The sequence below is a fragment of the Amblyomma maculatum genome, chromosome 1 (genome assembly GCF_055883805.1).
Source record: "Amblyomma maculatum isolate TAMU_Amacu chromosome 1, ASM5588380v1, whole genome shotgun sequence".
Taxonomy (NCBI): Eukaryota; Metazoa; Arthropoda; class Arachnida; order Ixodida; family Ixodidae; genus Amblyomma; species Amblyomma maculatum.
This window is the reverse complement of record NC_139344.1, coordinates 155,518,928-155,545,396: the sequence shown is the minus strand read 5'-3', so window position 1 is coordinate 155,545,396 and position 26,469 is coordinate 155,518,928. Positions and strand designations below refer to the sequence as shown.

The 26,469-nt window shown below is 40.4% G+C and overlaps 1 protein-coding gene across 5 annotated transcripts in view; it reads right to left on the bottom strand.

The window, feature by feature from the left end:
* The window catches only part of LOC146204696 (protein SCAI), an 85,572-nt gene extending 59,389 nt beyond the window's left edge, over positions 1 to 26,183 (bottom strand). The window contains exons 1-7 of one of the 5 annotated variants that reach the window (XM_084589407.1): positions 25,630 to 26,182; positions 25,210 to 25,305; positions 25,033 to 25,119; positions 24,664 to 24,877; positions 22,696 to 22,794; positions 20,842 to 20,994; positions 9,984 to 10,121 (exon numbers count right to left, since the gene is read on the bottom strand). In XM_084589407.1, coding sequence (XP_084445533.1) covers positions 9,984 to 10,121; positions 20,842 to 20,994; positions 22,696 to 22,794; positions 24,664 to 24,877; positions 25,033 to 25,119; positions 25,210 to 25,305; positions 25,630 to 25,826 — 984 coding nt within the window. In that variant the 5' untranslated portion in view covers positions 25,827 to 26,182. Of the gene's footprint in view, positions 1 to 9,983; positions 10,122 to 20,841; positions 20,995 to 22,695; positions 22,795 to 24,663; positions 24,878 to 25,032; positions 25,120 to 25,209; positions 25,306 to 25,629 lie in introns of all 5 variants that reach the window. The other 4 variants (XM_084589408.1, XM_084589411.1, XM_084589409.1 and 1 more) reach the window with 4 other exon arrangements.
* Positions 26,184 to 26,469: the final 286 nt, after the last annotated feature.

Below are 26,469 nucleotides of genomic sequence, written 5' to 3'. Positions count from 1 at the left end.
ACCTAAAGACATTAGTGCAGGATAAAAAAGGGTGCAATCTTTAAGATATGGTGTAGATGAAGGATTGGAAAATATGGCATCAATATCGAATGAAAAAAAAAAGAAAGATGAACTGACTAAATAAAGTGTGCATGAATTTGAGGCATTCAAGATGACGACGTGCAGCAGAGTAGTGAGACCTAGTTGGGGAAAAAAAGTAGACTGAGCAATTCATGCCAATTCTACTGCAAACAAAATGCATGGCTTCTGTACAGATTCTAATTTGTTGATAAGTGCCAATGACAATCTTAAATCCTTACTAATATTTTCTTGCTTTACTATTATTCAAAAAAAGGCACTACTTGCCACTACTTTCTGGCTGGGGCCCCACATTTGTGCGGCCACTGGCCATTTTTCGCAATTTCAACGCAACTGCCGTGTCTCCCCGTTTAAGAAAGAACAAGGTTTTGTTATCACAAAGCAAAGCGTATATAACACATTTCAAATGTATGCACTCTTAAAAGTCATTATCATTGAAGAAAAAAAGAAGAATAAACAGAGTGCATAAATTGATACTGTGTAACCAGCAGTTTTTGGAAAAGACTCTGGGTGATGAGTACTCATCCCTTAGCTCACATTTTCATAACGGCACTTGCATTTCAAGAATGAAAACAAAAGAAACACCAAGCGCAGCTCGAAGAAATCTTGCACACTTAATTAAATGTGCACAGTTCACAAATGTACTAAAAATGCTTGCCTACTGTGTATAAGCTATTGACTCTCTATGTACAGTCGAACCTAGATATATTGAACTTAAAGGTGATACCGAAATAGTTCAATATATATATATATATATATATATATATATATATATATATATATATATATATAATTCAATATGGTTGTGTTCAGATAACAGTGGTAATCAAGGTTCCATGAGCATTTTTTGTTTTCAATTAAATTTTTATATTTCGTGGGCAAATGTCTCGACGCAAAGGAATGAGCCTTAGTTGTGCAAGGTACGGCATAGTTTTCTCAGATAAATATAGTAAATCACTAGAGGTAGAAAACTCCGTTTTTGCCTTTTCAAACAGTTGCAAGTTTAGATACCTGCTGCTTCCGCACTAAGATCTTGCCATCGATTATTTTTTATTCACTAAATCTACGCAGTTTTTACTTTTACAAAAACTACTATAAACCAGTTTTGTTATTGCAATTGATTTAGTAACAATCGCAAACTTTGCTTTAGGAGTTGTGCGCTTCAAAAATGTTAATTTTCAACCTTACATTCTGGCATGATACCTTAAATTGTTTGCACTAAAGCCTTTTCTTTTTATTATGTGGGTTATATCCCTTATTTCACACAAAATATGGAGCTCTGGATTGCTAGGTGTGTTCTCCAAAACTCATCAAAATCACCCCAAATTTGAAATCTGCAAAAAAGAGGCAACTTTGAATCCAGCTCAAAAAAAGAACATCACCATCTTCGATGTTTATTAAAAATCCTCGCAAGAATCCTCAGCACCTCGGAAATATTACGGAATAGAAAAGTGCTGCATTATAGTGCTTAAAATTACAAAAATATATATTAAACTGAGCGCTTGTCCTGAAAATTGCCATTATTCAGCCCTATATTCTGACATAACACAATAAAACGTCAGCACTGGAACTTTTTGTCTATATTATCCAAGCCTTGTTCTTTATACCTGGAAAAATTGGAAGGTCTAGATTTGTTCGTTGTTTCTCTAATTACTTTGAAATTGGCCAAAATTCTAAAATATCAAAGAATGGACAACTTGATTTCAATTTAAAGGACTACCCCAAATTCATTTTTATCGAAATTTCGTAAATATATATGATGCACTAAATGTATTGCATTATGTATATTAAAATATAAAAATAACTATAAGACTGAAGTCATGTTTTTAATCTATAGAAGTGCTTACGACTTCCTCTAAGGAGTAGGTGTCAGAACTTATTTGCTGAATTTCAGTTGCATTTTATCTTATGCAATATCCAAAGCCTTCGCAATGGTTTTAAAGTCTTTTTATGCTAGTTGGCAGGGTTGAAGATAGCTTAAAATGGAATAAATTCGCTATTTCTGGCTATTTCATGAGAGAACGTAAGCGATAGTTACAAAAAACAATCAATTTTTAGTATAAAAGTACAATCATAAGCAAAGAACTTTACAGCATTATAGTTTGGTTGTATTTTATATTTCTTTATAGCAGCAGCATGAATCAGCCGCGATGACGAGTGTTCTTGTAGATAGAGCTATCTAGCTCAGAGAAAACGTGAGCCAGCATGGAGCGAACCTGCCCTCCACCTAAACTGCAGGTTATGCTTTGCAGGTTAGGTGGGCGGTGGGTTCGCTCCGTGCTGGCTCGCCTTTTTTTCTGGGCTAGATAACTCTGTGGACAAAAATACTCGTCATCTCTACTCTTTCCCCCATACTGCTTCTATAAAACAATATTCAATTCTAGCAAAATTATCATGCTGCCAAGTGTTTTGCTTATTATTGCAATTAAATGCACATTAAAAAAATTGTCTTCAAAAATGTAGTATTGTTAATTTTTGTGATAACCAGGAAATAAAATAATACTATTAAGAACTGGATGGAATAGCACTGCGCCCCGCAATGAAAGAGATTACAGAATAGAGAAAAAGTTTGAACGTCTCTTGCATTCTCCCATGAAATTGTAAAAAAGAAAAAGAATTCATTCCATTTTAGGCTACCATCAACCCTGTCAGCAAGCAGAAAATGACTTTATAAGCATTGATATGGCTTCGGATATTGCATAAAATAAAATGTAACTAAATTCAGCAAATACTAAGTCCAAAGTTTGACGCTTACTCCTTAAAGGTATACTGAACAAATATCCAAGAATATTGAGAGAGCACCACAATTGCATTCTTAAGACATGATTACACTAGTACAGACACATAATTCGGGTTAGTTTTGAGCGGATCGCTGTATTTTCGACGTTTTCTGGGCGGCCACCAGGTTAGAGGCAATGCGCTCCCGACTGTGAGCCAGCGAGTATGATGTCCCAACTACTCTCAGCAACGCCATAGCCCCGCGATCCCGCCGCCCCCGCACCTGAAGTTGGTTGACCGGCTACACGCAGTGTCGGTTTCCTCGCTTCGCACTGTGCACAATGCTGCGAAGTGTGGAATGCTGCACACAAGGGAGGTCAAGGGGGACACATACGGAGGGCACGTATTGCGGACAATTGTTTGCGCACTGAGAGGGAATGATGAATTGTGCATAAGAACACGAGCAGCAAAAAAAAAGGCACATTCGTCCCTGCGCTTTGTGCGTGATACGGGGGAAAGAAAAAATGAACAGGTGCGACTGGCCGCAAAAGGGGTAGTTGTGACGTGATATCCGGTTTTGTCAGAGCTTTCACAGGAGCCCGCTAGGTGCGACGATTTGAGAAATATTCATTAATATACTTACTTTCACTTACTTCTGTTCATAAAGTGGATTGCTTTGGTCACTCCTAATGCCATAGCTACCATCTGCACTGGAAATCTCGGCGGCAATTTTTTTATTCTGTATACCTTTAAGGGGAAGCCCTCTAAAATAAAATAAAAAAAGTGTTCAGCTTTATATCTATTTGTATACTTTTGCACAACACAATGCATTTAGTGCCTAATTTTAATTTTAAGGTAAATGTCAATGACTCCAACCTAGTTCTTTAACAGAAAATCATGACGTTTTGACGTTTCGGATTTTCTGTTAAAGAACTTGGTTGGAGTAATTGACCTTTACCTTAAAATTAAATTCCCCAACCAGACAGACTTCTGTCAAATGTTTTCTTTTGAATTTATTGCCTAATATTTATAAAGTACTTAGGATTGTTTTTAGTTAATTTCGATAAAAATCGAAGTAAGAGTGGCTTTTTAAATTCGAATCAAAGTTGTCCTTTTTGACATTTTTGAATTTTGGCCAATTTAAAAATAATATGGAGAAAGAAACGACAGCTCTAGAGCTTCGAATTTTTTCAGAAATAATGAATGAGGCCTGGATAATATAGACAAAAAGTCTCAGTGGCAATACTTTATTGAGTCCTGCCAGAATGTAGGGCTGAATATATTGGCAATTTTCAGAACAAGCGCTAGGTTTTATATTTGTTTTTATAATTTTAAACATATAATGTAAAAATATTTTAGTCTGCAGTATTTCTGACGTGCTAAAGATTCTTGAGAGGCATTTTAATAAAGATCGAAAATGATGTTTTTTTTTAAGGCGAAAGCCTTTACTGCCTCATTGTTGTTGTCAGCAAAAGTGTCACGCTTTTGCGGCGGCTATGATTAGTCGAGACGGGATGATGTCATAGAGGTCTCGACCAATCACAGAGCACCACCACAGTATGCGCAAATGCGTGCCATATGCCAATCAATGAGCAACTCAGTTCAGTCAGTTCAGTCGTTCAGTCGTGTCCGACTCTTTGTGACCTTATGGACCATGTCACGCCACGCTTTCCGGTCTCTCACTATCTTCCTAACATCACACAACTTCATCTGCAGTGCCTTGAGGATGCCATCTAACCATCGCGTTCGCTGCCTACCCTTTCTCCGGCGACCCTCAACCTTTCCCAACATCAAATCTATCTCCAGCGACTCCTCTCTCCTCATCAGATGACCAAAGTAGCCGAGCTTTAACTTTAGAATTTGACCCTCCAATGAGCAGTCAGGGTTTATGGTCGACAATATTGACTGATTTGATCTTCTGGCAGTCCAAGGAGCAACTACTAAGTGTTAATTAATTACTATGTACTAATTATTTAATATCTTGCTAGCCATTAATTAATAATTCATAATGACTAATTAATTACTAAATACTAATTAATGGTTATTTGATTAATAACTTATCAGTGCATAAATTCACTGAATAAATGCACTCGCAGATTGTGAAAGAATAGTTGCTCGCTTTACTCATAGCAGCATTCATCGCTACATGCGCAACAGTCGCGTAGCAGAATGCAGCACTCAAGCTTTTGCCAAAGTGTCCTAATTTTTAAACTTTAACCAAATTTGCCCCTTTTTTTTTGCTGTTTTCAAATTACAGGCAATTTTGATGCCTTGTTGAGCACACACCTAGCAATATAGAGCTCCAAATTTTGTGTGAAATTAAGAATGTAACCTGCATAACAAAGAAAAAAAGTTTAGTGCAAAGAACTTAAGGCCTCATGCCAGTGTGAAAGGTAGAAAAAATCATTTTTGCAGTGCACAGCTCCTGAAGCAAAGTTTGCAATGTTTACTAAATGAGCTGCAATAACAAAACGGGTTTATAATAGTTTTTGTAAAAGTAAAAGTTGCAAATATATAGTGAGTAAAAAATAATAGATGGCAAGATCTTAGTGCGGAAGCAGCAGGTATCCAAGCTTGCAACTGATTGAAAAGGCAAAAACGGAGTTTTCCACCTCTAGTGATATACAATATTTTTCAAAGAAAATTATGCCGTATCCTGCATGACTAAGGTTCATTCCTTTATATATAGAGACATTTTCCCACCAATATAAAAATTTCATTGAAAACAAAAAATGGTCCTGGGACCTCGATTATCATTTTTACCTGAACACACCCATGTATAAAATGTGCCAACAAAGAGCTCCTCTGTAACTCAGAAGCATGAATACAATGTAACCACACTAGAGATGCCCGTTCACCAGAGCACTGTGAGCGCTCATGAGCATGCCACTGGCAGTTGGCATGGCTGCGCACCGAATGGACGTAAGTTTGACTGACATAATGTTTGGCTCTAGCTGCCAACTCAGGTCTCCCCTTTCTTGCTGCCCACCAGCATACAGTTCAATATATTGAATGTTCTGTAGGCGCGAGTTTGATAAACGCGAACATTGCTACACTTTTGTATGGGATTTAAAAGGTGATATTCAGGCAGTTCGATACAAGCAACATTTCACTATACCCAGGTAGGACTGTATGTCAATTTGTTCTTTTCGATCTTTGAAAGTGATAGTGTTAAAGGCCCATTCACCAGAGCATTGTGAGCGCTCATGAGCATGCCACTGGCAGTTGGCATGGCTGCGCACCGAATGAACGTAAGTTTGACTGACGTAACGTTTGGCTCTAGCTGCCAACTCAGGTCTCCCCTTCCACATGAGAGAGTCACATCTGGAGTCAGCCTGCCAGACCTTGCATAACTTTAGTTCTATATAGCTATCAACTGTAGCCAAAAACCATCCAGCCTTTTGTACACTAAGAGTTTGCTTAAATGCTGCAGAAGCAGTCCTCTTTTTAGAGCAGTCAACTGTAGCCAAAAACCATCCGGCCTTTTGTACACTAACATTTTGCTTAAATGATGCAGAAGCAGTCCTCTTTCTAGAGTAGCACTTTTTCCAAAGAGCTGAAGCAAGCAGGCTAGTCAAACAAATTACATTTTTATGCACTCAGTTTTTTTCCCTTATCACTCATGCATACTGCTAAAAAATACTTTTTTTTTTCTAATAAGGTCAAACTTGCACTTCTATCGCAAGTTCTACAGCACAGTTCTATCGCACAGCCATGCAAACATTATGAAAAATGGCAAGTGGCCATGCAAGTCCAATAATTCCTACTTTGAGCTAGACATGACATTTTACTTGAACAGTCACTTTGCAGACAGGACCAATCCACTCAGGACTATATTGTTTATTTCCTTGACACTAATGCCAGGGGAGTTTATCATTTCCTCAATACCTGCCAAACTGACATTCAAGTATTCATTTTAACTTGAAAGTCTCCAAGCTTTGGACTACTACACGTATCACCAAGTGTACACAGAGTTTTGAAGCATTTAAAAAAGTGGAACACACATAATTTGCATTTCTTTTAGCGCACTATCACCAAGGCTTCCACTCAGCCGAAAAGCCATTGTATGTCCGTCAATCAGCTTGTGCAATCCCTCTGACCTTGAAAGTAGTAAAATAAATATGGCAGCAACCGAGTTTTGATTCAGAAATGGCACAAACAGATTAGCTACGCTAGCCACTGCATAAGAGCACTATACACCATCACATGTTTAACTGTCCTCTTATGATGTGCATTTATTGCATGTCATGACTTCCATCTATGTGCAATGGATCCAGAACATACCACTATTGCATTGCCCCCCTCAGCTAAGTTAAGGAGTCCCAAATTTTTATGGTGCACTACCCCCGAAGTCCCCAATCACCGATTTCCCCAATAATTGGCTGAAGCCTGACCTTGAAACAATAAGCCTCAAACTGAAAGCGGAGTGAAATGCAACATCCTAGTACACATACTTCACATATGGCCAACTAAGCAAGATTGGCTGTAATTTGCTATTTTTGGTGAGCAAGACAGTGAAAATGGCTTGCTATGTGAAATTTGTCTACACACGATAAATAAATACTGAATGAATGAATTCCCTCTTCCTCACAGTTTCAGAACTGGTTTCTGCAGCTAAACAATGGCTATGGTTGAAATTGTGTGAAGCATACAAAAATACAATACAACCACTGCTTCATCAGTTTAATTCCCTCCAACTCTTCTGTTAGCTTGCCTCGAAGCCAGAATAACAGCGAGTGAACAAGCAGCAATTATATAAATATTTTTGTACGCATCATACAATCGCAACATCGATAGTGCTATCATAACCACCATTTGGACACTGGCGATAAACCCTCAGAAGACGAAAATGACAGTGATAATTGAATGTGGCAAACTTAGCATTACAACAAGCTTCGCGAGGTAAGCCTGTTTCAACAGTAAAATTATCACTGTCTGTATAGCAGAGTTGCTCACATTAACCAAACTCCCATTTAGCGGAACATTTGATACACAGAACTGCACGCCATGCCTCCACAAAGGGCACTTCTTCCTAATGACTTTCCCATAATAACTTTTCACACGTGGAGCCGGGTTGGCTAAGCGTCCGTCAGCACCTGCTGGCAGAGCTAATGCTGCGAAACCGTATGAGGAGTCGAACACCAAGTCCACTTGAAAGGGGCATTCAGTCTGGCTTACTTGTTTTCAATGCGACACTGTTGTCATGCGAGGAAGCTGATGCTCGGTGCACCAGCTGTGCGGTGAAGCAAGCTGACTGAAGGTTTGCGGCAGCTCGCGCATAGCCTCCTTCATTGCTGAAGGCGATGCAGAAATCAACAGTACCTTAGTTATTTGAGATACTATTGCATTTATAGTGTAACAAAAGTAGACTTCTTATGATCAGGTGGATTTTCCCAAAGCACCCTCCACCATAGCTTTGATGCAAACGCCAATAGCCTTTATGCACTGTGGCGTGAGATGCAAGCAGCGCGAGATCCAACACTCCAACCTGGCTCATGGAGAGGCACGTGAGGGTGCACTAAGTGCATCATCCTTTTGGACGGGGTCGGTACCCAACATGCGCAGTCATTGTGCTAACAGTCCGGCCTCAAAGTGTGCATTGGTCAAGCGATCTATGCTGGCTTTAGAAAAAGGCTAAAGAAACAAAGAAGGGTCTGTGAAAAACAGAAAGGCAGACGAAATCAGCAATGGAAATGTACAGAATATTCAAGCAGGGAAAAGCCTGCCACAACCCCCTCTCCCTCTGCCCCCAAAAAATCTATAATTCAAGGGGCAGCTCACTGTTGTTCGAGACTAGGATGGAAGTACTGTACACTGAGACATACTGAGTCATGCACAAAAAAATACACGTTATGTGGTGCACCTGGAGAGGAGAAGGAAATAGCTCAACACTTGATAATTTTCATAATTTTCTGCTAAGGGCTCTGCACTAGAATCCAATGCAATGAGGCTGATTTAGCTAAAGTAGGGGGGTCTGGGACAGTGGATGAAAAGTGGACTTTGAGCGTGTACAAACAAATAGACAAACAAAAGTTATCTGATTGGCGATAAAAAATAGGGCAAAAGCAAGTACAAAATGCATTACTATTCACGGCTAGCTGCCGTGCACCGCTGCTGCTTGATTCAAAGGGTTCACACGTCCATCGCCAGGGTGTGTGCAACATGTTTCGCAGGTAGCAGTTCCCATGGCGAGTGGTGTGCTTGCCTTACAGCATGTCGATGCAAGGAGCATGCCACTATCGTGGGTGCACCGTATTCCCACTCATGGGCTACAGGAAAGCTCATCTATTGGCATAGCACATTCTATAAATCAAATTATCGATACATCAAACTAATGAACCCCTTTAAGTTCGGTATAACCAAGATCAACTGTACATGAATGGCTGTGACTTAAAACTGGCACAAAGCAACATGCCCACCCACAGTCACCAAGCCATTTATACAAAATCCACGAGGCCTTCCTCTGTAATCAGCCATGTTCTGTCCTGTGTCTACAATTTCTTGCCATCTCAAAGGCGAATGCAATGATACAGCTGTATGTTCAAGTATGTGGTGAATATAAAACTTCCATCAACTCTTTGGTTGCAGTATCTGTCTGTACCTAGACACAGAAGCAAATTTAAACCCTGGCAATGTCATGAGCATGTTATTAAGAACACGACCAACTTTTAGACAAAGGTGCCTTTTGAAAAAAAAGTTTTTTTTCCCAGTGCCCACATTATTTTATCTATCCCATCTTGATAAAATGTTTTCATGTTAACTAATAATCTTTTGGTCAAGTGCGGTAAGAAAGCTCCTGGTCATGTGAGATAGCCACTGACCATGATTTTCTGTAACACCATTTTTTTTTTCTTTAATTTGCAACAGCTGTGTCATGCCTTCAGAGCACCTTATAAACTCTTCTCTTGTGGTATGTTGTATATTGATCACTAATATGGTAACAAAACCTGTTCTTGCAATTCATAAGCTGTATTTTCTTACTTTTCTCTTTTGCTGCATATCCACTATGCCCAAATTGTAATTTCACAAGCCATCACTCTCAATTGAAAAATCATCTCTGCTATGTCTAACGGATGATATGGCCTTAAATTTCCATAAAATAAGAAAACTTTTTTTTTTTTTTCATGCAGCATATTCACCACCGAGTGACAGATAGTTAAGAAAAGATGAGGTTTGAACCCACGTACAAAAGGCACCCTTCCCGGAGCAGGTGAAGCATCGTACAGCTGTGTGGTGTCTTCTTGTGGCTCCCGCTCCAATGTTTGCAGCATCCGGAACATGTCCAGTGTCAGCTCACTGAACTTCACCTGGGGAGGGTCCGCCATCTTGGCATCAACACCAGGAGAGAAGCCGCGTGTTACCCTTCTGCAGCACTCTTCTGATTTCTCTCCCTCTCAATCAACTTCTTTCTCTCTCCCTCTCAAAAATTATAACAAAAAACAACGTGGCCACCCAGGGATGTGTGAAGTTAGTCAAATGAGATCCACCAGGTCTTCCCCTGTTATTTTTATCAACACAACAGAGAATAAGCAGCACACGGCACAAGTGCAATTCCGAACACTGTCAGAGTGAGAAACAGCTGCTAGTCCGTGCCACAGAAGATTCAAGACAACAAAATGAACATTTCATGACAGCACCTAAAAAAACAAAAGAAACAGTGCTCTAGATCCTGACCGCTAGCTGGGTGAATTCAGTCTGCTTTAAGATGGATAGCGAGGTTGTGCTTCATGACAGTTGTCAAAGGCAGAGATATGCTGCATCAAGCGGTGTGAACAACAGTGGGCGAGAAGACGGTGACGTCATCTACATCAACCATCTACCAAGATAAACTATGACAAAACTGCTTTTGCAAGTTATACTAGGTTGAGCCACATTAAACCTTTGCAATTTTTTTTATTATTTAGTATTATAAAAAAATGGTTCCTTTGAAGATTCCTCTAGCCCTTCATTTATTCAGATGTTTTTTCCAGTCCTTTGAACCACTGGTTAATGTGGTTTCATTCTATTCAGAACCTAGTCCATTTCTGATACCATTCTTTATCCACCCAACAAAATGTAAAATTGCTGGTAGAGTAAACATATCAGTGCTTTTCATGTGTATTATATGTCATGCTAGTGTTCTTAGCTACATTTGCATAGAGAAATGATCCTAAAATTCTATATCTGAGCATAGATATCCATGAAGACAATCACATTTAGTCATGAATCATATTGAGATGCACTTCTGACAATCCAACAAAAATTCCTGGTCCCTTAAAAGTTTGAATTAATAAGTTATTGCTCCGCTTTTATCGCAAACTGTGCTCTTCACTGCGGTGCACCACATAAATGCACTCAAATAGATACGATGATAAGGAGAGCTCAAGTCTTGGAGCATGTGCTTTTCCATGTAATGTTCATTTCTTTCACACTGACAAGCATTAATGCATCAACTTCCAAAACTGTGGTGTGGTAAGAAGGAATTTGTACACAGGAAGAGAGTGGAGTGAGGAAGGAAACGGTGCATTTTTTTTTAAGTGTTAAAGCAAGTGTGAAACTGTGAAAGTGACATATGCGCCAGAGGACACAGTGGTGAGAAAAGGAGGAGTAGAGAAAGTCAGGAATGCATGTCAAGAGGGAGGGCACCAATGACGAGGAGTGTCAAAAAAAGCCTAGTGTGTGGCTGCATCATTGGAGGAAAATAAATGAAATCACAAAGTAAAAAAACCCTGCTCAGTGTTTGGCCATTGCACACGCTGTTCTGCTGCTGCTGCTTTCGCAGGATGATGTAGCATGAAGACACTGAAGTGTATCATTTTGCTGTTGGGCTAGTTGGTCTGGCCTAATTTTAAGAGGAGTGCAGAACAAAGTCTGATGTGCAGCTGCAACATTGGAGGAGATTATGCAAAACAATGAAGGAGAAGGAAAAACAAAAAGCCCCCTGCCCGGGCCCTGGTGGTTCTACATATTGATTTGCTGCTGCTTTAGCAAAGATGATGTAGTGTGAGAACACAGTGTCATTTTGCTGTTGGGCTAGTCAGTCTGCACTACCTTTAGGAACAGACACCAAGGACACAACAAGAACAAGCCAACAAAACAAGTAGAGCTCCTCTGTCTGTTTTAGTCTTCTTGTTTCTGCTTGTTTGGTATTGGTGCTATTATGCAAAAAAAAAAATAAATAAATAAATAAAACAGGGCCAAGGCTCAACAGTATTAGGCTGAATAGGGAGGAGATGGAGGCAAGCAAAAGCCAAAAGAATTTAAAAAGGAACTTCACAAACAAAAGACATTGATAACAGTGGAGCTATGTGATCCTCTGAGGCTTTACAATGATCACACAGCATAACCATAGGCACCAAAGCCTTCCAAGAGGCATTTCCGCCTGCCAGCCTCCTCCTGTCCTGGTAATGCACCAGCAGCATTGAATTTTGTGTTATGTTTGGCCAAGGGGGCTATTTTGCTTTCACTTTCAACACAGCAGTCGTAAATTGCCAATTCATAAAGGCCAAGCTTGGTATTTGGCCATCTGGAGTGTAGTAATGTGCACTATTATCGTACAGTACGCAGGTGACTTGTGTTCAATGCAGGTCCAATCCCATAGCAGGGATTGAACCTGCATCTTTGGGATCAGTAGTCAAGTGCCCTACTCTCCGAGCTAATGAAACGAGTTTCACAGAGCCATAACATTGAAACGAATGTAGCATGTGACTATATACCTGTGCACCCCAATGACCATATTTTATTCAGAGTAAATGTAATCTACCTGATTTACTCAAACAGTGGCACACAACATTTGTGACCTCCTGGTATTTGCACATGTCGCCAATAAATTGTGGAGGCTTAAGGAGTTACCCTCCAGGACATTTGGAAAAATATTTAATTATAGCCTTCTTGCGTGTGTGCAATGGACCTCAGAAAACAGATTAACTGTGTTAATTTGAGAGATGGTTAACTACACTGTAACAGTTAGTTACTTGCCTGTAATTAGAGGTTTGTAGCTAGCTGTGCATATACAGTAAAATTTGTCAGTTCAAACAACATTTTTCTTTTTTAATTCAGGAAACTTAAACTAGGAGAGTAGCCCCGGCCGACACTGATGTAAGTCTATGGAATCGATGCTTTCTATTTTAGGCGTGCAAAGGCTCACTTTGGTTATTTCCAAATGGAGGTGCAACCCGTGTACGCAGCGATCACCAAAATAGACCTCCTTGAACCTGACTGAACTGCATGGAACAGTGGTGCCCACACACTCCCTATGTGCTATGGCTGGCACAACGATCAGAAGTCTCCCATTTTAGAAATAACACTGCACATAATTTCGATTTCACTTTCTTAAACTCAGCTTTTTCAACTTTCCTTAAAGCCATCTCACAGCTATGGTCAGCGAATGCATTGGTCAATCGTTCCATTTGGGATGCTGCTTGACATGTCAGCTGGTCATTTACTTTTATTTTGGGATAGCGTCCCACCGTTCTTATTCCAACGTTTCCCTCATTTGCATCCATGCAATTCCTCCTATTTGCTGAAACTGGGCGCTGGTCGTCACTTGCTGTTCAGAGTCTGTACAGTCAAGCAACCTCAAAACATTAAGGGGCCGTTAGTGACCATTGTTACGTTGCAGTGAAGAAGGGTAGCAAAGGATCTTACGATTCTAATTAAGTGACTGCAACATAGCAACTAACATGCAACAGACAAAGGACAGTAACAGAAGGCAACCAACGGCACCGTCAGTTGCCTTATGTCACTGTCCCTTGTCTGTTACACGCTAGGTGCTATGTTACAGCCACTTAATTAAATGCACCAACTAGCCCAGCTGTCTTCTTTGATCTTACAATTCTGGAGCCATTCTTTGACTTTCCCAACACTGCGTGCAAAGCAAAGCAGCTGAAGAAATCAGAAGAAACTGTCATTCTCACCTAGGTTTCATTTCAAATGCAGGCAACCATTGTACAGGTGCTCATTAGATAAAATTGCTGTAATACTGCACAGGTAACATTCTTGAAACTACTTAAATGCACTTGCAGCACATAAAGAAGCAGTGTAGCGCCACTGTCAATCTGAATGCAGACTTGGCTCATGTGGTGGGATTTATCACGGTCGTTGGGCTTGTTTAGCTATCCCAACTTCCCAGCAGGCCCACATGTTCAGCACAATGATTCTGTATCCTCAATCCATCATATTTTTAGCTTTCTCTCCCACTACATCCTGAACTGTGCTCTCAAGCCTACAACACCCATCAAATAGCCTAGGTAAACTGCTGTACACTGCTGCACATAAGCAGATGCTTTTTTTTTTGTTTTTTTTTTTTTTCAAAAAATAATTATCTGAAATTTGGTGTGACTAGACCACAGAGTAAGATAAGAGAGGAGTGCCAACTCTGGCGTGCTGCAATGCATTCGGCACAGGCCGATTTTGCTACGTAAACGCTTAGCCTACGTCCGGCACTTAGCTTCACACTGTACTCTCTCCTGCCGCTCTCCTTTCCTTGCTGACGCGGCTTTGGGCACACTTTCCTCCTCTCCCTGTCCTCCTTGCAGAAAGGGTCAAATCGGCGTAACACCTCTCGACACTGTTGCGAAACGAAATGCCCCTGGGCTCGATCCGGGCGACCGTGCGAGTGTTGCGGTCACAGGGGAAGAGCAGACTTCTTTTTTGTCATCTGCGTGTGCTCGTGAAAATAAATCAAAAGGGGCATGCAGCCGACAAGCTACTCAACGAGGCCACCGGTATGCAGACGGTGCGGCGCGTGGCGTGGCAGGCGGATGAGAGGCACATACTGTGTATTGTTATTTCAATGCTAATGGTACAAAAGCATGAAGTAGATGATGTATTTTGTCGTTAGCTATGAGTCAGGGTACCACGATGAGGAACTGTTTTATCAATGGATGTGAGTCACGATATCGCAAAGGAAAAAAACAACTGTACCATATTTCCGATCACAATACCGTGCATAATACTCGCAAGACGGCAATGCAAAAGAAAACACAGTGATGTGAAACGCGTCTGCGTGGGGACCTGCACATATAGGAAGGAGCCAGCGGGGGCGGCGGGTAATCTATATGAAATAAACTACAAATGCAACTGTGGGGGATATATGCAAGCAGTGACACAGGCAACACACCACATGCCAGTGCAGCTCAACGATTCAGATGACAAACGCGCCATCATGGACGTAGGCGACATGAAAGCACACTGATAAGAAGCAGACGACAGACGCGGCGGCGCGGTGACGGCAATAGCATCGATGTTAGGGAGCCTATATGTTGCGCCGTGGCACCCAGCTTAGGGTGGTGACATTTCATGCCAAGGTTGCTTATTTTGGCCAAAAACAGCTGTCAGGCTTGGTGGGCTGACGTATTGGTCCCCAGCTTACGAGTGGCAAGCTTTGTATATGTAGAACCAGGCTGAGGTAAAAGGAGACTTTGGCCACATTAGCCGATTAGGAACCTTATGTGCTTTTTTTGGGAGGATCACAGTTCTGTAATTAAACCAAAATGACATTTCTTAGCAGGAAATGTCATTCGCCGACGCATTGTTTTAATGTGTAGCATTACTCGGCTGATAAGCGTCATGTACAGAATATGTACAGTGTCGGCAGTAACTGTGCAGCTGTGTTTTATTTTAGGTACAATACCAGAATTCTTATATTAATGGAAAGTTTATGTCGTCTTAATTAATTGCCATTAATTACAACTGTGATTAAAAATTGAACTTCAGGCTATGCCATTAAGTCATATATCATTGGATAACCAATATCCAGTATGATTGTGATACACTAATTGGCAGTCTGTTAAAGCCATTAATTAACCGTGATTAACATTTCAACTTAAGGCTACAACATCGTCATATATCACAGGATACTCTAGTACAACTGCAATACACTAATTGCCAGTCTCTGCTAATTGCTGTTGATTAGTTAACTGTGATTAACGATTGAACTGTAAGTTACAATGTGAAGTCATATCACGGGATAGCTTATATTTAGTACTATTGCAATACACTAATTGCCGGTCTTCATTAATAGTTGTTGATTAGTTATTAACTTTGAACTTTAGTCTACAAAATCAAGTAATACCATGGGATGGCTTATGTCGAGTACAATTCCAGTACACTAATTACGGGTCTTAGTAATAGCAGCTGATTAGTTAATTCATTAACACATGAATATTAGTCTACAACATCGTCATATATCACAGGACAGCTTATGTCGAGCAAGATTTAGGTACACTAATTGTGAGTGTTAGTTAATAAATGTTAATTAGTTAATTGTGATTAACATTTAAACTTTAGGTTACATTAAGTCATATCACGGGATAGCTTATATCGAGTGTGACTGCAGCACTCATTGCTGGTATTTGTCTATAACCTTAATCAGCTAATTGCGGCTAACAAAAATACCAGTCATGAGTCATGCTTATGAATCATGATTACACAATGTTTAGACTCTACTCATTACAGTATGCTACTCTGAGAAATGATTAGTCATGCTACATTGCATTATGACTGCGAATCACGATTCAGTACGACTCAATTCCCTCTTTGTCCAAGTTTTCATTTTTCCAATTATTTCAATTAATTGATCACTTACGCTCTAAATTTATTAATGAGAATCAGCATTGGTTTTTCATTCTGAGCATTTTGAAACTTTTGAACCCCTTTTTTTATCTTTAGTTATTTCTATTAATAATTAATCAATTATATTCTCTTAATTTTCTTATCTAATACCATCAAGCATTGGCTTTACATTCTAAGCATTCCCTTGGACACTATTTTCCATTTTTCATTTTTTCAATTATTCCAATTGATTAATTCACCAATTAAACTCTAAATTTTCTTAATTAGCATCATCAAGCATGGCTTTACATTGTGAGCATTTTGACCTTTGAACCCCTTTTTGTAGTTTTTATTTTTCATTTCTTTAATTTGTCAATTAATTTAAATTTCTTAATCATCATCGCCTATGACCAGCAATCAATCATCAACCACTAGACCCACAAATTATCATGATGTGATTTTTCACGCGGCCCCCGATTATTTCCAGCACACAACTGCCACTACTGTGCCAACGGCTTTTTGTCTGAACAAGCTGTATATGCTATCACTTAATATTTTCACCACAGTACGCAACTAAAATTTCATGCAGTGAGCAGTGAACATGTTGGGCCCCTGCAACGCACGAGTGCCAAATCTCTCCTGCATGCAGAGCCCAGCCACCCCGGTTCAGTTGGGGACCAAATGGCACGGCTAGCTCAACTGGCAACACTGGTCTTTAGCGGGAGCCGACATGTGCCCCTTCAAAGGCTGGCACCACCCTAAACTGGGCGCCGTGGCGTAACATGCAGGCTCCCTAGTAGATGTTAAATTAGAGCGCCATCTATCGTATGCGCCAACTAGCTTTCTCCGATGTGGCAAAATTTCACCCTTCTCAAAAGCGGAGTCAGCACTCCTGTCTATCTTACTCCGCAGACTAGACCTATAAGCGGAGCCGACCTATAAGTGAAGCCAACCTAACTGCAGGGTCTAAGGAAGTTTTGGTCAAGCTGCGTGTAATATGCGCCCTGTGATCATCAGCTGCCAATTAATTTTTATGGCACAAGGGCAGCTTCGACCAAAAAACGCCATGACACGATACACTTTTTTTTTTTTTACTAAAGGTAGAACCAATGGTCCCTTTGCCAAGCAGGCACAAAGCACCGAGCCAGGGGAAAGTGTGTACTCATTGCGTTACCACTGCGTAGGCAGCATCAAAAAGATATTTTCAGCCCATTCATTACCATTTGGCAAAACCATAAAGTATAATAACTGACTGATTGAATGATGGAAAAAGATTTATTGATATAGCTCTATGGCATGTTTACGAGATTAGGTGAGGGTTAAAAAGCAAACTCGGGTCGTCAGATTGGTCTTGAACCTTTAACGGGGATGAGGGAATCAGAGATTCCTCATTTTATGACATAGAGCGATGAAAGTTAGCACACTGACTTGAAACATCATCAAACAATCAGATATATAGTTTAAGAGTAATATCTTAAGTAGTTCTCGCTCGATTATTTTTTACATGTTGTTTACATAGTGCTTGCTCGTAGAAAGTCTAGCATGAGAACAAAATGGTCTACGGGTTTGTAAATTATTTTAGTATTTACTAAGAAGTGCAGCCTAAAGCAAGACACTTTCAATTTTCTTCTCTAATTTCCCCGCTCGTTTTTTTTAATGGTGCAGTAGGCACCTTCTTCTAATGTTTAATATGCACCATGGTCAAATTACTGGTTAGCAAAACAAATGTGAACCTAAACGGTAAACCTGGAACTGTTCCAATCCAAAGCACATTTCAGTAATTGCAACAAAGCATATGGCATTAAAATCAGTGAACCCATTTACTGTGCGATACTTCCCACAAGAAAGGTGATATTCTCACAATGAACTTTCGAAAAAAAAAAAAAACAGGCCTAAAAGTTCTAAACTAGCACACAATGTCTACATATATTGCATCGTCTATATACTGTGTATATCTGAAGCACTTAAATTTATTTTTGGGTGAAATATTTCAGTATAATACAGAATGAGAGCTGTAGATGCCAAAATGCTTAAACTTTCCTTGTGATTTTCGTAATCTGATCCCCACTTGCCCCCTTAGGTAGAGTGCTAACACTTCTTCCAGCCAGAACATCATTCCCGCACTTAAATCTGTTACCACACTACAGTCACAGCTACAGTTGCAATTAACATACAAGTACTGTATGTTAAATTATAAATACAGCCCCCCCCCCCCTCTCCCCACAAATAAAAAGGAAAAGGGCCCTCCACATATTTTCTGACCAAATAAACAATGAACAGAAAGCTACACTGCATGACTATTGAGGACAGCCGTAAACATTTCTTTTCTCAGAGCAAATGAAACACAAAAATACTCCAAAGAGAGAGAAAGCTCATGGTGCTAGAACACACACAATGAATGCTCTAGCTAGTCTCAGCCTTACAGAATACTTCAAGCTGTACAGCATTTCTCCAAGATATATATATGCAAACCAAAAAATACTAGAGAAAGGCAAATAAATATTTAATGAGCATTTTTGCAGAGGAATAATTCGCTCCAGTCAGAACCACAAAAAATGATTTGTCACTGCAAAAAAATACCAACAAACATGCTTGCTATGGCCCGTGCTTTTTGCAACAGCCATCTCAGACTCGCAGACTGAACATGACGCTACTCTTGGCTGTCTCCCTTTACCCTCTTCTTCCACTTTCCTCCTCGTGACGCTGACACACCTTCCTCCTGCGCTTTTCCCACACTATTGCTGTATTTTCTCACAAGCAAAAACACTGAGTGCAGCAGAGCTCAGTGTTTTCTCTTTTTCATCTTCTGATGTGCTCGGTTGCTGTGCCAGTCATGAGGCAGACACCAATGCTCAAGCAGCAAATGGGTGCACAAGATATGCGCTCTACAAGACACTATTGCTATATCTGGAAAATATGAGACAACAGTTAAATCCTACATATTTCGGCATTAAAACCAAAACCACCTTTCTTGCACAGTTTCGTTGCTGATTATTTAATATTCTCCTGCACAATACATACACAGTGATATGTATGACACTTCAAGTAAGTTTTACCACATGCTGCACATATGCTAGGAAGCAAACCCATCTCACTACCTTCCCTTTGTGTAACTTACAAACATAAAATGCAAAAGTGATATAGAATCCCTGCAAGTGGTGTAAGCAGAGACCGTAAGGGAAACGTGGTACTGCACAATAGTTAAGGAAAATAAAAGAGAGATGGAGAAAGAGAGAGAGTGATTGAGAGAGAGGCAATGGACAAGACCACATAGGGACTAGGTCGAAGAACTGCCTCCAAGGAGAGGGCTAAAGCAAGCACTGTCAGACAGGTACTACGCAAAAGGGTAACATACAGACCCAACAGAACACACTGTGGCAAGCGCAAACAGCAGCCGCCTAAGGCTCAGCCCTCGCAGCCAGCACATGCGTTGCCTCTAGGAAGAAATAGGACATAAGGCATTTGGCTCACACAAGACCTATTCCAGCTCTTTGCAGCTAAAAGCCTATCAAAAACACTTCATGCAAGCACACAACTAAAGGCATTTGTATTCTTGCTAAAAAAAAAAAAAAAAAAAAAAAAGGAACCTCACCACCATTCTACACTTAGAACATGCCACTATCATTTCCAGCAAACTCGCACAGCCAGGGCCATTTACAAACAAATACACATTAGTCCGGTAGTCTTAGAAAAGCAGAAACTTTGTTCACCGCAGCATAGCTAGAAAAATGTGAGCACTGCAAAACCATCCTGAAAGTGTAAGGCATATACATATGCCTCTAATATTTCCCTGGTGGAATGAAAACATTAACAATCAAGCCTAATAAGAGTGGCAAAAATGTATTTGAGCATTATATTGGCAACAATATGCACGCTAAGTTTGTGCTGTATTACTTATCTGGCTAGATGGACAACTCAACAACCAACAATTCTTCACAGACTGTCACATCAATAACCTGTAACTTGACCCCTGTTGTTAACAGTGGTCAAAGTAGAAGAATAGCAATATACAAAAAATGAAGCCAATGTCCACGAGAACATTTCTCTCCACAGTAACTTGCCAGGGCTGAACATACACTGAGCACTTAAAAATTTCAGCACAAGAAATATCTGCATCTCCTGAGGAGATTCTATAGTTTAAGTTACTAAATGCCTCCATCACTACACAGATGATGGACTACACACTATTTCTTTTCTTCCCCCAAGACGCTAGGAACACATTACTTGCCAAGGCACAATTTCTTCCATTGCTCTGTAACACAAAATACCAGCCATGCAAAAAATAACTCTCCTAACAGGCAACATGGCATTCATGCCTCTCAGATCATCCTATCTTTCATTCTACATATATCACAAAAATCAAACATAATTTGCCCTTTTTAGTTACTAAAACCTAGAAACTAGGGTGCCACAAAAAACTAAAAACATGAGCAAGCAAGAGACTCACAAAATCATGATAACAAGTCACAGGCATAAGATTTCACAGGCTCAGCACACTACATGGTCACTCACTTGGTCACAGCAATTCCCAATGATAAGAATTTCCTGAAGACTCAGATGACTGGAGGGAACTTTCTCCATGGGAGGGGTGTTCAAAGGGCTCAGTCGATGGGAGAGCACTATAGAGGATGAGTCTAGATCCACGACGTTCACCAGGTTATCAGCCTAATGCAGATTTCAGAGAAAAACCAAGTGCCAACCAATAAAAAATGAACAAAATAAAAAAAAAGGCAATGTCTGCTGCTGACACATACAATTAAATTGAGTTATTCTGGCCATGGATGTTGACTAAAAATGGTTGGCCTTGCTAGAGTAGCATGCCCACGAAGACCTAAATTAACAACCTACCCACAAGACAGAGAGGCTGCAGCCAATACAAATGTCATCAAGCCATGCTTAAGTACGGAGTCATGCCTAATTACTGCAAATGTAAATAAATATGCCCAGCCCCCCTGTCTAATCCATTCAACTCTAGCAAGGACATCTGTTGATGTTGTCGAAGCTTCATGCTGTACTCTATATGATTTAAATTTCCTTGTACTTCAAAAGCAAGGTTTCAATGATGGCAATAAAAAATAAGTAATAGGTTAGCACAATCGCAACATAAGGTCCCATGAGATGTATCACACAAATTAAAGCAGAGCCCAAGACAAAATGAACACTAGTACATAATTACAAAAATTAATGCAAAAAAATTAGTAGCAACATTGTTTATAGTAAAAAAATGACACTGAATATATGGTATGCGGATTCTAACATCTCGGGATGACGTAGGCTATGAGGGGGGATATTGTGGCAGAGGAATCCGGATTAATTTAGACCACCTAGAAATCTTTAACGTGTTTTGACATGACACAGTACATATGCACCTTTTGCATTTTGTCTCAACTGAAACGTAGCCTCCACGGTGAGAACAGCATTTAGGCTTGTTACTTTGTTTTGGGACAGCCAAAAATTATAAATGCAGCAAACAATAATTCAAATAAACTGCTGTCTCAAAGTGATACATAGGCTATGAGAGATGCCATAGTATATGTCTTTGGATAAATTCAGAGGACTTGGGGCTCTTTAATGCGTGCTGACATAGCACAGCACATGTGCTCATTTTGCGTTTTGACTCCATCAAGCTCACATTCAGAAACACGGATTACCATACCCTAAGCATTTTCAAAAATTGGAGCACGGTTTATACTGTAGGCCTGAGAAATGTATGCCATGGGACGGAGCCCAGAAACTGTTCCAAATCCATCTAACTCTGAACAACAGAAGCATAAGTGACAAGAGGCTTTTAAAATGAGCAATAACAGCTAAAAGTTATGCAGGACAAGAAAATAAAAAAAGAGCAAACATCATACCATCACCGCACAAGGCACCATCACGCTGTATGTTGGAGCACACAAGTCAGTGATTATTGACACAAATTACACTATGCACAATAAATTTCATGCACACAAACATTCACGTTAACGAACTGCACTGCATGAATGCACTGCAGTGCGTAAACGCAATGTGCAAGCCATGTTAAACATTCACAATTCCCTTAATGGCTGAACAATCAGGCTTGCTTTGCTTTATATAAGGTGCCAGAATAACGTTCATTCCTTAAGCAAAATAATATATCAAGCTATACATAAATACCTACTCTGTACTTCCCCCCAAAGTTAGCTGTATATAATTCAAAAAATGTATGCTGGTAAAAAATATATGCCTCTTTGCATATTAGTAAATTCAAAGCAATCCTTTCTGAGAAAAGGAGAGGCTGAAGAAAATAGCCAATGTTCTATTTAACTAAACAAATAGAGCACCAACTTTGTAATAGTACCATGGAAATCACACAAAACTACTACAACAAAATTCGATGCATACATCAATAAAAGACTTGATCTCGCCCAAAACAAGAGACCATTCCAACTGGTCCTCAGGCTCATATGTGGCAGTGTAGTCGTCAATCTGCTTGGCAAGTTCCTGTAAAACAAAATCATCTATCACAGCAGCTTAAAAAACAACAAAACCACAAAAGCAACCAACACAACTTTAGATTGACAAAATTCACCATTATCAGCCTGACTGCACCCACTGCAGAACAAATGCCCCTCCCATACTCCTCCAATTAACCCACTTGACCTTTGCAAACTTCTTAACCTCATCTGCCCACCTAACTTTCTGCCACCCCTTGCTACGCTTGCCTTCCCTTAGAATCCAGTCTGCTGCCCTAAGCTACCATAAAACTAAAGGCAACTAATCAGCCAATCAGCAAGCAAGCATGCAACTTTTTAAATGATACACATTTATATATGGATGAGAACTTGTACTAGAAGCAGACTAAACACTGTTTTCCTTATTTCACAGTTATGAATGCACATTTCACACACTACGTCTGGTACAGTACATGAGCTAGGAATGATTTATAGTCGTGACAAAAAAACTGCGATGTCTCAGTGCAAAATGTGGCCCTGGTAGCCATATTATGATTAACGTCAAAATAACAGAGAACAATGTATGCAAAACTAATTTGCTGACACTTCATGTTTTTGGTTGGTTTGGTTTATAGGGTTTAACATCCCGAAGTGACTCAGTCTATGAGAGACACCATAATAGAGGGCTCCGCAAATTTTCACCACCTGGGGTTCTTTAACTGCACTGATGTCGCATAGCACATGGGTGCCTTGCTTTTTGCCTTCATTGAAAAACAGCCACCACGGCCAGTCTTTGAGCATTTTCAGTTTAATCAGAGACCATCTTTCCGACGACAAAAAAAAAAAAAAAAAAAAAAAAAAAAGATCATTTTCAAATATATTGAGACAACATATTTCAAAAAAGTAAAAATTGGGCAACTGAAACCAAAAATAGGTTTCGCTTCACGTGTTACATCACTACTGATGAATCTATGACATTTCAGATATATCCATAAGCACAAATCCTATTGTGTGCCCACAGATTAGCTAAACAGGCAACTGTAAGTTACAGCTTGAGTCACTAATTGTATAAATGCCCAAGAGGAAGCTCAAACGTTTGTCCTGCAACAACAACCACAAAGTTAAAATAGATGGCTGTGCATTCAGTGACGACATGCACTGAAGGCTGCCAGTAGAAATCTCTCCGATCGAGGCCACAAAATGGAAAATGTTAAAGTTCATTTGCGATGCAAGAAAACATCAAACTACTGTTAAATTTGGCACAAATGACCAGCAAACTGAGCAAAATGTAAAGCGAAAGTTCCATTGAAGTCTCAGGAGGTCAAAAAGACACCAAAACAGCCCTTCAATCCCATGTCTTTGAAGTCAGTAGCTGAGCACTATAAACACTGAGCCACTGCGACAGGTTCGTTAAGGTTTTGGCTGAATGGCAACTATGACTAGAAAATGGTATCTCAGATAGTCTTCTCAACTTATGTTCAGCCAAACTGACTAAAACGTTTAAGTGAGCTGTTTCATTTAAATTCATTTTTAGCAAGCATACTCTGTAGAGCTCTCACATCTCATGGGAAAAGTCATCTTTACAAAGCCCATGTTTGGTTAAACATCATTCATTCATTCATTCAAAAAATAAAAATAAATACCCAGAGATCTTTACAGTGAGCATTGATGAAGACAGGCACTATATATTACAGTAAATTACAATTATGGGTGCACACCACTGAGGCTCTTCTTTGTCTCACTTCAGTATTTGCCACAGCCTGTACAGGGCAGTTCCTCTTCCCTTTGCAAGCATTGGCAAGTACTGCAATGAACCAGTGTCATAGTAGTTTCCAATTACTGCAACACATAACATACTGAACAACATACAAGGGAAAATGAACATGGCACTTCAGGCAGCAGCATAAAAAATCCTCACCCGCACTAGGTCACGCACAAGCTTCATCTTCTTGAGCAGGAGACAGACGACAATAAAACGAGCATAATAACGCAATTTTTTCACCATCAAATCTGAGCGGTGGGAGTATGGCAAGCTTTCTTCTTTGCTCGCCTTGGAATAATATCCTCGGGCACGGATGGCCGCATAAAATGAGAATGCTTCATTCAGATAATTGGTTTCACTTGTTCTCAGGCTGAAAAAAAAAAAAAAAATGTAACACAAAAAAGCATCAGTGACAATCATTGACTATGCTGCATAAGTTGAGACTATGAAGGATAGCAAAAACTTTGATTATAGACAGAAAAAAAGAATGCTACTCTTGATTCTGAAAAAGAGATAGGTACTCACTAATAATGGTAATATAACTGCCCAATCTTTGAGGCAATCTCTCCTATTTGCCACCTTTTTAAACCATACTTAATGTCCAAAATTTGCCTACGCCAGAAAAAAAGACAGGCGATGAAATTAGGCGTCGATTCAAGAATAAATAACACAGATACATGAAGTAAACGACATAAGGCATACCTATGCTGCTGCTGAAATTTCCATAACTTAGTATACACGTCGAATGTCCGCCCGAAGTAAGCTTGCCACTGTTTGTGTCCATATTGCGGCAGGTCCCTGCACGAAAGCAACTGGCTATCAACTGGAGAAGGTGTAGTCAGCCTTTCCTCTGACAGACAATATTTACAGCACTATGGCCAGGGGATGACAAACTTGTATGTACGCCCGACACTGTGAAAGAAAAAAAAAAGTGAAAGGAAGCGATATGCTCTCTTTGGGGGCTCAAAATAAGACCCAAGTGACAAGCGCTGGGTTGGGACAGAAACGCGAGCTCCTTTCAGCGTATTCAATGGCTGAAGTGCTAAAAAACCTGGGTCCTGGCCATAAAAACTTGGACCTGCACAGTACCAACGTGCGTCAACGCGAAACTGGTGTGCATACCTCAGACCGTTGAAGAGCTGCTTGGACTTCTCCAGCAAATGACAGAATTCATTCACTATTTTCCGCTCCTGTTCCTCAATTTCACTCATAATGGCCATTCTTCGAGGCGCATGCTGTCCCAGATCCTCCGGACCACCAGAAGCGGGGCGTTTCACGGGGTCCAAACGATCGTAGTAAGAGGCGCTTCCCTTCTGCATCAAAAGCGCCCACCTACGGTTCTCTCGCCGTTGCCTTGCTCACCCGTCGCTTTCGCAGCCGCAACAAAACACAGGAGATCTTTACGAAAGCCCGCCGCATGAGGCAGTAACCATAAAGTTTCGTGTGGTTATCTAAGGTTACTGTGCGGAATTCAGTGCAGTAAGCCGCGCACAAGCTGATCACCACCGGCGTCTACACCGACTACACATGACAACCAACCAAAAAACAAACGATACAGCCAGTAGGCCTAACTTGCTAGTGATGTATCAGTAGTAGTTCTTTTTATAAACGCCAGGTGGCGAGGCCCACGGTGGAACGAGGGAGAGAGGCGAGAGAGGTGTTCCCGTGTTCGTGTTTCTACGGAGAGTTTCTACGGCGCGGCAGCCGGCAGCACTCGAGAGAGCGGCCGTGTAGTGCAGCCGGAAAAGACCACCGCCGCCAGGGGCAGCACGTGCTCAGGGCCTAGCCTAGCAACGTGCCTCGATTATTCCTCGATGATGCGCGCGCTCCCTTCTCTCCGCCGATTCTTCTGACGCAGAGAGAGCGCTGAAAATTTTGCTTCATGAGTTGTCATTCGAACATCCCAACCTTTATATGTGGTTGCTTTCGTTATTTAAATACATAATTCTGAGCATGTAGAGG